Raw genomic sequence first — 14,317 nt, 5'->3', positions numbered from 1 at the left:
GCTCTCAGTGCACCCCGATTACTGTGCCCCTTTCCTCTAAATAAAACCACTAAAAACATAGTTTTTAGTGGTTTTATTTGGAAGCAATTGTCCTGATGCCGTATGGTATCTGTGCATCCCTTGTCCTGTACCACAGATCTAAACAAAGCCCTCTAGATGTCAGCCATACCTTCTCTTCTGTATCCGGCCGGCCAGCCGGCCAGACGAAACTTGTCCTTTACCTCTCACCGTTTTCTGTCCATTGTCTCAGTGGGTTCCAACAGCTCAGCCGGCTCCCTGTGCTCCACCAGCGGCCGGGTGTATGTCGGCTCCCCACCCGGCATGGCCATCGGCACCTCCCCTCCGGCCAGCTCCGGAGGGGTCCAAGGTTGTCCGGCGGCTGAGGAGGGGCCCAGCAGCCTACGCTACGTCCCCTACGGCACCTCCCCGCCCAGCCTGGACGGGTTCATCACCTTCGAAGCGCCGGAGCTTCCAGAGGAAACTCTCATGGAGGTGAGGGAATGCCACCCTACATTCCATTACTATGTCTTTAAATTATGGCTGGGCAATAATTTGGATCGGACATTTCTCATGATGATGATCCTTAACCTTTGCATTCCTTTGATGCAGCGGGAGCACACAGACACATTGATGCACCTCCGCATGATGCTGTCTTTTACCGACTGCGTACTGGAAATCGCAGCAATGCGTGGCGGGGGTGCAGACCTGGGGGTGTCGGCTGCCTCACTCTACCCCCCCCAGGAGAGCGTAGTGGTGGACCAGATCAGCCAGCTGAGCAGGGAGTGGGGGTAAGACGGGACCGGTTGCTATGGGCCAATGTAAAACGTTTTGCCGCAAAGAGAAGATTCGTTGACATTGTCTTTGCATTACATAAAGAACATTTTAAGTACAGATGCTGTGTTCTAAACATTGAAGAGATTATGGAAGTTGTGTAGAACATTTGACTGTGTGAACCACCGCAGACTTAAGGTACATTTGGTGGCTTTTGACGAAGTGAAGAATCAGATCTTCAAAACAAGGTGTCATTGTGCAAATCAAGCAAATATTTTTAAAGCTGTTAACAATACACCTACTGATGCACAACACTTGGACACATCCTCAGTGTTTCCTGGATTCAATGGGTGTTTCGGGTCTTACAACAGACACCCTCCTCCAGGCGACCCGACCGGGGTGATCAAATCCCCGGCCTGTGTCCAAGTGGCATGCTACACCCACTGCAACCACTGCTCTCCCCTTTTCAACCAGAGCCATCTGGAGGCTTTTTCTGCTGCCTCCACGTTGTTGCCTATGGCCTTTCTCCGGTTGGCACCTGTTATGCCTAGTGTGCCGTAGGCTTTGCTCAGGGAGTGGCTCACGAATCCCTGACTGCCACCTCCACTGGCATGCACCTGGTCTTCCACCCGTTCCTCCGACAATCCTCCACCAGCTCCTGGTACTTCTCCCACTTTCTTTCTTGAGCCTCCTCCATCCTCTCCTCCCAGGGAACCGTCGGCTCCAGCAAGAAAAGTTGCTTTGTGGCCTCTGAGACCAAGATGATGTCAGGTCTCAATCTGGACTGGGTGATCAGCTGTCATCACCCAGTCTCGCGCCGTGGAGAGCAAACCAGCAGAGCTGTTCTTTGGTGTCTTTTCTGGCCTTTGTCCTTCCTTGACAAAGTGGATGGCCTTGGCTCTGGCTTGGGTGTATCGGCTGCCCTTGATCCCCTTGCTGATTTCTTCAGCGATGGATTTGAGGACCTGGTCGTGCCTCCATCGATACTGACCCTCACCTCGCGCCTTGGAGCAGCTGCTCAGGATGTGTTCCAGTGTCTCTGTTTTGGAACACAGGGGACATGCAGGTGTTTCTATTTTGCCCCATATGCACAGGTTGGATGGGCTTGGGAGGACATCATAGACCCCCTGTATCAAGAACTTGATCCTCTGCGGGTTCCACTGCCAGATATCCTTCCAGGTGACACTCCGCTCCATCGCCTGCTCCCACTTCATCCAGGCGCCTTGCTGCCGCATGGCCACTGCTCTGCTGGTTCGCTTTTCCTCGACTGAAGCTCGCACCTCCTCCTGCACCAACCTCTGCCTCTCCCTTCCGCTGGCACAGCCATATCGGGTTGCTATAAGGCTCCCAAGTCCAGCTCTGCCTTGCGCCACTGTTCCTAGGATGGCCTTGTGCTTCAGTCGTGTTTCTGCTTGCTGTACTGCATCGGCTGCCCTCCACTTCCTCCCTGTCCTCACAACAATCCCTGCTCCAGACACTTTGGCATCTCTGGATCCAGAGTACTGCAGGTGTTCCCGTGCCACAAGGAACTCCTCCCTGACTGAGCTGAAGGGGAGCCTGAGCTTATTGGTGTTCCCATACAGCCCAATATTGCTCAGGCTGCGTGGCAATTCCAGCCAAGCCCAAGCTATGACTTGTTAATAACAAGGGTGTGGCAAACTGTGTTTCTGAGATAATTGCCTACAAAGTTTTCCCCCGCACTTGGCTTCATTCAGCCAGCTCCCAGAATGCAAATGAGTTGGCCGACCAACAGAGCCGCATGTGTACTTGTCACATAGCCACTTGACACCCTGCTGAATGGGGCAATCTCTGCATTGCGACTGTGTTTTGAGGGAATGTGTGCAGTGTGTCTTTTAAAATATAAATGTGCATATGCCAAATATCTTCAAAGTTCTTGGAGTTATTATGTGGGCTAACCCCAACCCTACCCCAGCTAAACTTGAGAATCTTGTGCATTACTACTTGTTCATAATCTGCATCACCAACCTCAACGGACTCCATAACATCATCAACTTCTTCCATTGTAACAACAACGGGCATATCGTCGATCTCCTCTGGTGATTCTTGAAAATATTCGCTTTCAGCGGTTTCGCTTTCAGTGTCGCTGTCGGAGAACTGACTATCATCGCGGAAAATGAAGTACGCGCTGCTCACACTGACTTGGATCTATCGCACTGGTTAGATTAAGGTCCGCGATATCATTGAGATCATCAGTCACCCGCTTCTCGTAATCCATAACAACACGGTGACAAAAGTTTTCACAGACAAGTAAAACCGGATCCACGACAAGTTTATGGAAGTGACGTCATCATGACTTCTTCGGTGGTATACGTTGATATACGCCCCCTTCACAATGATGTCTCCGTGTGTGTAAAAGTAGTACGATTTAAAGGTTGAACTCTATCAAAACGGTTTCACATTGTGACTTCACATCACATGGAATATGGAAGAATGATCTTCACCTGGACTGTCACTTTAAAGGAAACGATCAATTGCCGTTGTTCAGCACTGTTCAGTGTCTCGGGAAGTGAACTGTGTTTCCCCATGTAATCTAACAGGAAAATTTAACTCCAAGGTTTAACAATTTTCTACTATTTATAAATGAAGCTCGGTTTTGAAAATACGTTGAGAGATTAAAAAAAAAAAAAAAAAAAGACAAATCTAGAAAAATTTAATTTTTCTTCTAGAAAGTTTTTTTCAGCTTATTTGGCTGCTCCTGGTGATTTTAGAAATGCGCAAGAAAGCGGGTTTTGCTGAGGTGAGTCACAGGGTCCACAAGTCAATATTAACATGTGCTCTCCCTCAGTTTTACCTGAAGCTTCTTTTGTCAGTTTTTTTTTTTTTCAACTTTAATTGCTAGGTCAGAGCATCTCCAAAATGGTGATGCACGATGATCGGACCGGACGGACTAGCTTTCCCTCCTCACGCGCATCAATGAGCCTCGGGCACCCATGACCCTGGTCATGGGTGCCCAAGCCTCATTCACCGGTTGCTATTCACCAGTTGTACCCTAGACCACTTTTGGTAGGTACTAACCACCGTATAGCGGGTACACCCCACAAGGCCTGCCGTTTTGGAGATGCTTTGACCCAGTCGTCTAGCCATCACAATTTGACCTGTCAGAGTCGCTCAGATCATGCTTCCCACTTTTGCCGCTTCCAACACATCAACTTCAAAGACTGTTCACTTGCTGCCTAATATATCCCACCCTTTGGGGGGGGGGGGGGGGGGGGGTGTGGTGTGTGTGTGTGTGTGTGTGTGTGTGTGTGTGTGTGTGTGTGTGTGTGGATTGACGTGTACAGGAAAATGTTTAAATATCAGTTTAAATACCTGCTGATACCATGTACCAAGTAATCCATACAAAGTAAAATTTCTCTGTCTACAAAGTCAAGAGACTTTTCTTGAATATCACACTTGGTCGATATAGCACTGGATTTCTGTAGTAGGGAGATGAGGGCTGGGCCAGTTATTTCATCATTGGGTGATTGACTGTTTTTCTTTTTGCATGTGTTTTGATGACCGTCGTGTCATAATTTCATGTATGCTTAGGCACCACAAAATCCCTCTAAAACAACGGTGACAATAGCTCTCCCTGCAACAATTGTGCTTTCTCTGAAGTGCGCTGTCTTTGACAACACAACAGTGTCTGTTTCTGGTGTGACGTATAACATACGGTTGAGGAGAATTACATTGATTTAATAAACGTATTTGTGGCGGACAAATGGTCCTCTGGTCGGCGGCAGCCGGTCACGGCATGCTCCAAGGAGCTCACACTGGCGAGGCGAGCCCCAGCTGGCAGCGAAGGTAGTCCTGCTCCTCCTCCAGGTCCGCGAGGCATTTCCGCAGTCAGCGGTCCGGTTCCAGACCGCCTTTCCTTTGGCGCCCTGCTCCTCCGATCAGGTGCCACTTGTGGGAGTCTCTGCCCACAGGTAAGTGTTTAGGGATAGAGTCTTTCTGGCCATGGTACGCTGGCCACAAGAATCAATAACAAATGATAATGATCATCTTGGGCGCATGAGGAATGGTGTTCCGCTGCTCACGAGCCTGTACCCCCTCTGCAAGACAGACAAACGTTAATAAATCTCCCTGCCTCAAGTCGGACCAATCAGCGCTGATTCGGGGCAGCTTTGCGGCGCGGGAAAGGAACCGTGCCTTTGTCCGCCACAGTATTATTTAAAATTATCTAATTTAATAAACACTGTTGACCTGGGTGAGGTCAGTGCTGAGTTGCTGACAGTGGAGCTGTGAGGGGCTGGCAGTGCACCGTCACCAGAGCGCACTGTACCGTATCTAATGCCCATCTTGCCCATTTCCCATTCCGTCTCCAGGCTCTGACAGGACTTTAGAAGTTTTTTCTCCATGTGAGAACTTATCTGTAAAGGAGGTGAATGTGTGAAACAGAACTGTGCCTAAGACGAACATTCAAGAGGTTTATTTGTCACATACGTTCATACATACAGTATATGCAGTGGAATGTCTTGTGAACATGCTCGTCTTGCACAGAACCTTGACAAAGTCAACTGAAAATACAACAGGCCAGACATTTTCTTCTATTGTCTGTTGATTTGTTTATTTAACAGGAACGAGTAGGGGACAAGGCTATTTAATTTTATTTGACTTAATTCAACTGCTGCAGTCGGAAAGACGCGCGGGACAGTTTATATTGTTCTAACATAGGCTACTTTGCTTAGCACTGTAGAAATAAACATTTATTTGTTTTATTGCACAATGTTCTGAAATATTTAATCTTAGTTCTGTTTGATTGATTCGATTATTGGATGATTGATCAGTAGCAAAGATTTCATGACCGGCCCAGCCCTAGAGGAGTGTGAGTGTGAGTGTGAGTGAGTGAGTGAGTGAGTGAGTGAGTGAGTGAGTGAGTGAGTGAGTGAGTGTGTGTGTGTGTGTACCTGGTAAAGATCTATAAATCATAAACACTATCAGTCTGTAAAACAAACACTATTTTCACCAAGCCACATACTGTTTTCTTTTGATGATAGAGTGGCCCACTTGTGCGTACCATTTATCCTTTGTGCTTGCGCTGCCCCCTGCAGGCAGGTAGAGCAGCTGGTGTTGTACATGAAGGCTGCTCAGCTCCTGGCCTCCTCGCTCCACCTGGCCAAGGCGCAGATTAAATCAGCCAAGCTCAATCCTTCCACTGCCGTCAAACAGGGTAAGTGATGTTTCCAAGAAGGGCAGCATTTTGGGAGTTGCACCTTTTTAAAACTGGTTCAAATGCAGTAATGTCAGCAGATTTTAATTTTTTCCATCTGACGGAATTCTGCAGATTTGGCAAACATAGATATTGTATATTGATTGTGATATTGATCAAAGAAAACGGTTCTCTTTTTAAATATGCTTTCACATGTCAAAACACATGCTTATGAATGTAGTAGCATCATACTCTACATTGTTTTTCAAGTTTCTTACCGTTTACACACTTCACTCAGTCCCTCCAACTGTTCTTCCTCAGTGGTGAAAACTTTAAACGAACATTACAAGAGCTGCATCATGCTGTGTCGGAGGCTGACCGACAAGCTCAACCACTTCTTCTCGGACAAGCAGCGCTTTGTGGATGAGATCAATAGCGTCACCGCTGAGAAGCTCATTTACAACCATGCCGTGGAGATGGTAAGTCCAGACTGCCCCACTAAACATGGAAGTTAACATGTCAGATTTATAATAGGGGTGGGTACGGTGGCCCTGAGAGCTCAACGCACTACAACTTAAGAAAACACATACAAACAGACAAAACACAAGCAAATTAAGAAAACATCTTCACCAATTTGACAACACATGCGCAGCACTTAAAAAACGCACTGCAAATCCAGACAAGAAACTGCGCGACAGCGAGCAGCCTCCAAGGGACCCTGGAAAGCACCTGGCCCAGCCCCGCGGGGTCGCAACAGGCCAGAAACCACCCGGCACCAGGGGCAAGCAGCCAGGACCTGAACCCAGCCGGCAGGGGGACCACCCAATCATACCCCCGGCCAACCACACCCCCACACCAACCCACCAGGGCCCGCCACCCCTAAAACCCCAGCGCTCTTAAAATTGCTAGTCGTGGGGGTGCGGGTCCTCCAAGCATGTCGAAACCAAATCCCTGCACCCCTCCTGCTCCACAGACCCTGGTCTAGTGGAGTGTTGTTTGGAGTACAATTTGTGTGGATGTGTATGTGTTCGAAGGTAATAATATAAGTGGTATTAAAATGTGTTTTCTACTTGTTTTTGTAATTTGTGTGTTTTGTCATGTATGTCATTGCTGCTGCAACACTGTAATTTCCTTTTGGGGATTAATGAAGTGTCTTTATACTGTTGTGGGTTTCGAATTTGCAAAGCGTTTTGGTATGCAGTTTGTTCAACGGGTCTGGATTTGCAGCGCGTTTTCTAAATGCCACGCATATGTTGTCAAATTGGTGAAGTTTTCTTAACTTGCTTGTGTTTTGCGCAAGATGACATCAGAGTTTTCAAGCAGCTCCATGTGGATTGGAAAAAAAAACCAGAAAGAAATATGCGTTTTAAACTTTAACTGCAGTCAGATGAGAAAGAACTTAATAGTATATCACAGTATCGTATTGCGATACTTGGTGTATTGCAAAACAAAGAATCACAATATTATATATAGTATTGGGACCCATGTATCGTGATGATATCATATTGTGAGCTCCCTGGCAATTAGATTCAAGAGGTTAATTGGTCACATACATATACATACTTCCATTCATATATGCAGTGATATGTCAATGCAATGCACCCGGTGATTACGCACAATAGGTTCTAGGCTGAACACAATAGCTACCGAATTTCTACTCACTAACTGACTGAAACTGATTCCTAAAATGCAATGCAGTAAGTAAATAGAATAATATAGAATAAAATAACTCAAGAAAGTAATAGAGTGGGGGTACAAAATATAAATAAAAGGAATGGACTTGTATGTATATGGGATAGGCTATTATGTATTTACAGATATGTGCAGTAAAGTGGCATGTGAATAAAGCAAGGTAGTGTGTGTGGAGATATGCAGTACAGTATACAACAGTACGACACAGCAATACAGTAACACCAAACAGAACAGCAATACAGCACAGTATGCAGTAACCCAGAACAGTGATACAGTATGCAGTTACCTAGAACGGCTCTGTTGTTGTTGAGAGCGTTGGCGCGTAAAATCTACGGTGGCCACTCTGGATGCGCGGATAAAAAGTCCCAAGTTACCACCCCTAATTTACAATGTTTACAATGTCGCTATTGCTGACTGAAGATCACGTTGTTGATAAGTGTTCCCTTGAGCTGATGCTATACTGGTGTGTCTGTTGCAGGTGCAATGTGCAGCTCTGGACGAGATGTTCCAACAAACGGAAGACATTGCCTACCGCTATAACAAAGCAGCCATGCTGCTGGAGGGCCTCTCCAAGATCCTGCAGGATCCTGCTGACATAGACAATGTGTCCAAGTGTGAGTAGCTGCCCACCACACATTCCAAACTCATCAGACAATCTTATTAAATATATATCTAAAATAGTGCTTAAAGTCCTTGAATTAAAATTTTTACTGCCAGAATGGACCCTGTAATAAACAGCTCTTAGAAGAAGAAAAAAAAAACCATTGTGGTCTCGTCATCATTCATTTAAACTACAAAAGGCTATATCGCCATGTGACGTCTCAATTTCCTAACAATACAACTGAAAGGAAATGCATCAATTAACGCCTGTTCTCTCCCCTGTCCCTACAGACAAGGCCAGCGTGGACCGGCGGATCTCAGCCCTCTGCTACTGCACCGTCACACTGTATGAGTAGTGGGACCGTGGACACACACACATCCCTTTTCCAGAGGGACCATTCTCTTGGGACTATTGACTACAATACCCACAATCCCACCGTTCCCTCTTGTAGCAAGTCAAGCACTTTTGCAATCGTGTGATCGTTACTTTTTTTTTTTTTTTTCTTTTTTATACAATGTAAATACACACGGCGGTTTTGTGTCAACTCACCGCGTCATGTAACTGAATCGCTGGCGGCAAACTGACGCACAAACTCACAACCAAAGATGAAAATGGATCTGGGCATGACCACAAAACTGCTAAACCCAGATACTCTCCCACCAGAACAAAAGAAAAATATATAATGTCCAAAATTCTGGATATTTTGTTTATTTTTTACGAGAAGAGAACGGGCTACTGACATGAAGGACTATAAGAAACTGTTGTTAGCCTCAAAAGACTTGAAACCGCGAGGGAGGTGGCTCGTATTTTTAAATCCCACTCTCACTCAGTTCATTTACCGTTGTGGTTGTTTTGGGGGGTTTTCGTTGTTGGGTTTTATTTATTGCTTCTGAAGCGTACAAATTTTATTTCAGTCTCCTGCCTATCTTGAAAAACCTCAAGTATTTAAGTGGAAGGAATCCTAAGGAATTTGCAAAAGGGGGCAGGTGGCTGAACACTGTAAAACACACGCAGAGATACACACTCAAAACTCAAGCGTACATCTACATCATCTGCACACCAGTGGTCTTCACATGCACAGAGGGGGGAAAGCCAGCCCGACGGAGCGCAAGGAAATCTATAGATGTGATGGTGTTTTTCCATTCTTTTTCAGTTGTTTCTATCTCAAGCACTTTATGGTCAAGTTGGGTGGAGCAGAGGGGGGTACTTAAAAAAAATATATATATATTTTTTTTTTTATCAAGATGGAAATGTGGAGTCCATGAGCTGTCCTTCACAAGGAGTTTTGTGTAGAGGGACCCCCCCCCCCCAGCCTGTCATGCAGTCTGTCTCATTAAATCCTCCAGGTCGTCATGTACTGTTCCAATGTCCGGACGGGTAATAAAATAAATGGAGAGGCTCAACGTGAAGCTGTTTGCAGGGGCTGCGCAGGTCTTTCGTGCGTTTGAAACCAGTTTCAGCAGTTCACCACCCCAGTAGTGAATTGTGTCAATGAGCGGTCAAATTACTTGAGAAGTTACTTTAATAAGTATCTTTTTTTTTTTAATGATTAAATGAAACCGCTTTTATTTTTATTCTTTTTTTTTTTGTCAGTAACTGTAGCTATTTTTAAGGAAACCTGATGTTTGCAAACTTGTATATATTTGTATGTAGTGCATGTGTTTTCTGCTTTTGTTGAAATTATTTTTTATTTTATTTTTTTTTTTAAACTTAATTTGGAGTGAATGTGTCAGAGCACAGCTTGCGATGCAGGCGTCCGTAGTCAATGACGTGGCTGTCTGTCAAAAAGCACAAAACCAATGTAGATAGACAAAATTTGATACATTTTACTCATGTCTGCCAAGTGTTTGATAGCAAACCTATTCTGGTTCAACGCTAGTGTGCCAACAAACAAATGGCGGCTCCTAGCTTTTCCACAATGTTTTTACAAGGATTGTTCATTTTAGTGTGCGAATATCAAGTCCACTCTGTATTTAAAATTGTATGAGACGTGTGTGTGTGAGAGAGAGAGAGAGATTAAGGCCAGTTGTCTACTGTGGAAAAGGGAGTTGCCTTCTAGTCACAGCAGACCCCCTCCTCTGTAAAGGTGTAAAAATTGTGTTTGCGTGGAAACGCATCAACTGGCTACTGGTGGCAACCGGGCCCATAATTCTGATGTACTGTTGTTGGGGTTTTTTTGTTTGTTTTTGATAGATATCTAGGTTTTCTGTGGAAGTAAATGTTATTTATTTTTTTCTGTTCCTTGTTCCTGTTGTGAATACCACACAAAGCCTTTCACAACGCACACAGAACGGTAAAAAATTCTTCAATAAAAAAAAAACTATAGGAACCCAAATTCCGAATTTTTACCAAGAGCTACGCCCAGTCACCCACGCTGTACATGTAGGCTGAATGCCCTTACTGCTTTTTCGTTTTGTTTTGTTCAAGGATGGTAAAGCACGAAAGCAGGCTGTTCAAAACAATGCATGGGTACCCAGAATGCATCTTATCCAGTAGGACCTATAGGAATTTGAATGTACATTCCCTGTTTTGTGCCCCACCAGCTTGAGTTGAATGCAGACACCCCACCCACCACGTCTGTCGATCGAACCTCCACTTAATCTTCAGTTGGTAGTTCACTGAGGGAGTCTGTTTTTTATGGAACCCTAATGCAGTCTTTGTAATTAAAACGATTTTTAAAAAAAAAGTGAGAACATTTTATTGTAATTTCTTAGTTTCCACATACAGACATGGACAAATTTGTTTGTACCGTGGTACCTCGACTTACGACTAATCCAAGATACGAGTAGCAATAGTCGCAAAAATTTGTATCGACTTGCGACGACTGCTCCAACATAAGAGCATGGAAATTTGCAGTTGGCAGCCAGTCAGCGGGCGACCTACATCGTGTGTGCACGTAGTTCGTGGCTTATCGATATTTTTTTTCATATTTACTGTGTGCTGTGTATTTTGTTTATTTTCACCCTTCATGAGTCCTAAGATGATGGGAATAAGAAAAAGGCAATGACTGCCATTGAAACAAAGAAGGAAATCATAGAAAAATATGAGCGTGGTGTATATGGGGAAAATTGCTTCGACATACGACTGTTTTAACATACGACCATTCTTATAGAACGAATTACAGTCATAAGTCGAGGTACCACTGTGCCCTTACAGCGCACTGAAGCAATGCTTCATTCCTCCTGAAAAGTGATGAAATTAAAATAATTTTTCTCATGTATACCTGAATGCTTTTGGTATGTCATAGTGTAAAGCAAAGAAACTGAAAAGAGAAATTATTGCTAAAGAGATCAATATATTCTCAAATGGCCTGGATGGACTTGTTGGTACCCCTTAGAAAAGATTATAAATAATTGGATTATAGTGATATTTCAAACTAACTGTTTTCTTTAATTAGTATCACGTCTTCAATCTTATAATCAGTCATTCAGCCTATTTAAATGGAGAAAAGTAGTCACTGCTGTTTGGAATCATTGTGTGCAACACACTGAACGTTGACCAGAGAAGGCAAAGGAGCTCAGAGATCAGAAAGAAAATTCTAGACAAGCATGTTAAAGGCCATAAGACCATCTCCAAGCAGCTTGATGTTCTTGTGACTACAGTTGCAAATATTATTAAGAAGTTTAAGGTCCATGGGACTGTAGTGAACCTCCCCGGACGTAGCCTCAAGAGGAAAATCGACCCCGGATTGAACAGAAGGATAGTGTGAATAGTAGAAAAAGAGGCAAAGACAACTTCCAAAAAGGTACATTAGTGTGAGTGCACCATCTGTTGCTTTTTGAGTGACACTGGGCTCCATGGAAGGAGACCCAGAAGAAGAAGAAGAAAAAGAACAATCTTTAATCGTCACACAGCACACCACACTACAACACATGCATGCACACGCTTTGGATGGTGGCCGGTGAAATGAGGCCTCTGCATTTAACCCATCCTGGCTTGTCCTTCCTCGGGGGGGCAGCCAGGAGCAGTGGGCAGCATTCGTGGACGCGCCCGGGGACCTGGTAATGAGTGTCCATCGCTGGTCAGACGATGATGGGTGCATGTTTTTGGTGGGGGTCCTGACTGACGTTAGGTGGAGGAAACCCCATGTGAGCACGGGGAGAACATGCAAACTCCACACAGAAAGGCTCCTATTTGGGAGATAACCCGCCGGAGCACGGAGGACTCCACTTTTGAAAGAAATACATAGAAAAGTCAGACTGGGATTTTCTAAAATCATATTGACAAGCAGCAATGCTTCTGGGAGACTGTCCTTTCGACAGATGAGTCAAAACTGGAGCTTTTTGGCAAGTCACATCAGCTCTATGGTCACAGATGAAAAGATTAAGCTTTCTGAGAAAAGAACACCATACCTACTATGAAATATGGAGGAGGCTTGGTTATGTTTTGGGGTTGCTGTGCTGCGTCTGGCACGAGGTGCCTTGAATCTGTGCAGGGCACAATGACATCTCAAGACTGTCAAGGCATTTTGGAGCAAAATGTACTGCCCGGTGTCAGAAAGCTCTGTCTCAGTCACAGGTCATGGGTCCTCCAACAGGATAATGACCCAAAACACACAGCTAAAAGCACTCAAGAATGGAAAGCAACAAGCAATATTGGACTATTCTGAAGAGGCCTTCTATGAGCCCTGATCTGAATCCTATTGAACATCTATGAAAAGAGTTTAAACATGTAGTCTGGACATGGCACCCTTCAAACCAGCTGGAGCAGTTTGCTCAGGAAGAGTGGGCCAAACTACCTGTTGACAGGTACAGAAGTCTCATTGGGAGCTACAGAAATCGCACGATGCCTCTAAAGGTTGTGCAACACAATATTAGGTTATGGATCCCATCATTTTTGTCCATGCCATTTTTGAATAAAATTGATCTCTTTAGCAATCATTTATCTCTTCACAGTTTATTTTCTTTACTCACAGCCAGCTAAACGTCCTCTAGGTACAAGCAGTACTAGTGGAGTTAAAGGTTGTTTTTGTAATGTAAGAATGTTAGACAGCAAGGGGAAAATAAATCATCATGGGGTAGACGGGTCAGTGCCACTAGGGTCCAGGTGTTGTCTGAAGAGATGGGTCTTGGGGAGCGATTCGGCCTTTCTGCCACTGGGGGGGAGTTTATTCCACTATTGGGGAGCCAGGAATGAGAAGAGTCGCGACTCGGATGAACGACCATTGAGACCACGTAACGTCAGAGGAGTGAGGCGGCCTGCAAGGGTGTAAGAAGTGGAGTGAACGAGTCGGAGTCTGGAACCTGACCAGTTATTGGAGATATGGATGAGGAGCAGTTGGATGGATGGGCTTGTAGGAGAGCACCGGCGTCTGCAACTTGACCTGATCGGAGATAGGAATTCAAAGGAGTGATTTTCACTCTGAATCAGTAAGATAACAATGCCCCATGCATTTGCATTTAAGGATTGGGAATATGGCATTATTAAATAAAAGTGGCATGATAAAATAAAAGTCCCCATACATAAATGTTGAATTGTGAAATAAAAGTCCCCTGAAATTAATAAAAATGGTCTTGAAAAACGTCCCTTTTAAAATATAAAGACATTTCTCCATTTAACTGAATTCATTCATATATTTATATTTACATTTATTTATACATTTATTGCCTCGTTGATTTATTTCAGGATTAATTTCATAGGCATATTTATTTATTTAACATTGACTCAAATGGCGTTCCATTCTCACGTTCACCACGCGAACAGTGACGGACACCAAGCAAGCGCAAGTGAGGAAATGTATACATCGCATTAAGAATTAAAATATAAAATAATAATAAAAAATAAAAAAAAAATAAAAAAAAAATAAATAATAATAATAATAATAATAATAATAATAATAATAATAATAATATATATATATATATCCGACTCTTCTCATTTTATATATATTTTTATTTTTTCTCTTCACTTATTTTGGAGAGTAAAACAGATCCCTTTTTCCGATCCCTCGGGCAATCTGTCGATCTTCAAAACGAGACGTAGCATCGATACTTTTGGTATCGATCCGCCCACAGCCTAAAGAGCGTCGCAATAGTCTGGAGGGGTGATGGCGAGCGTCTGAACCACAACTTATGTCGCGTCCCTTGTGAGGTATGACCGTA

The 14,317-nt window shown here is 44.3% G+C and overlaps 2 protein-coding genes across 3 annotated transcripts in view; both read left to right on the top strand.

Annotated features, from left to right (window-relative positions):
- Nucleotides 1–11,393, top strand: part of ulk2 (unc-51 like autophagy activating kinase 2) — a 46,888-nt gene extending 35,495 nt beyond the window's left edge. For both annotated transcript variants that reach the window (XM_080006785.1, XM_080006784.1), the window contains exons 22-27: nucleotides 251–492; nucleotides 610–788; nucleotides 5,826–5,944; nucleotides 6,245–6,402; nucleotides 8,094–8,229; nucleotides 8,507–11,393. In XM_080006785.1, the coding sequence (XP_079862911.1) occupies nucleotides 251–492; nucleotides 610–788; nucleotides 5,826–5,944; nucleotides 6,245–6,402; nucleotides 8,094–8,229; nucleotides 8,507–8,571 (899 nt within the window). In that variant the 3' untranslated portion in view covers nucleotides 8,572–11,393. The remainder of the gene's footprint in view (nucleotides 1–250; nucleotides 493–609; nucleotides 789–5,825; nucleotides 5,945–6,244; nucleotides 6,403–8,093; nucleotides 8,230–8,506) is intronic.
- Nucleotides 11,394–14,240: 2,847 nt separating this feature from the next.
- Nucleotides 14,241–14,317, top strand: part of LOC307234543 (aldehyde dehydrogenase family 3 member A2-like) — a 20,416-nt gene continuing 20,339 nt past the window's right edge. The window contains exon 1 of the mRNA XM_080006302.1: nucleotides 14,241–14,306. The gene's annotated coding sequence lies outside the window, so the exon portion shown is untranslated. The remainder of the gene's footprint in view (nucleotides 14,307–14,317) is intronic.

The sequence above is a fragment of the Zeus faber genome, assembly GCF_960531495.2.
Source record: "Zeus faber genome assembly, chromosome: 9".
In the NCBI taxonomy this organism is placed as follows: Eukaryota; Metazoa; Chordata; class Actinopteri; order Zeiformes; family Zeidae; genus Zeus; species Zeus faber.
This window is presented reverse-complemented; position numbering and strand designations above follow the sequence as displayed.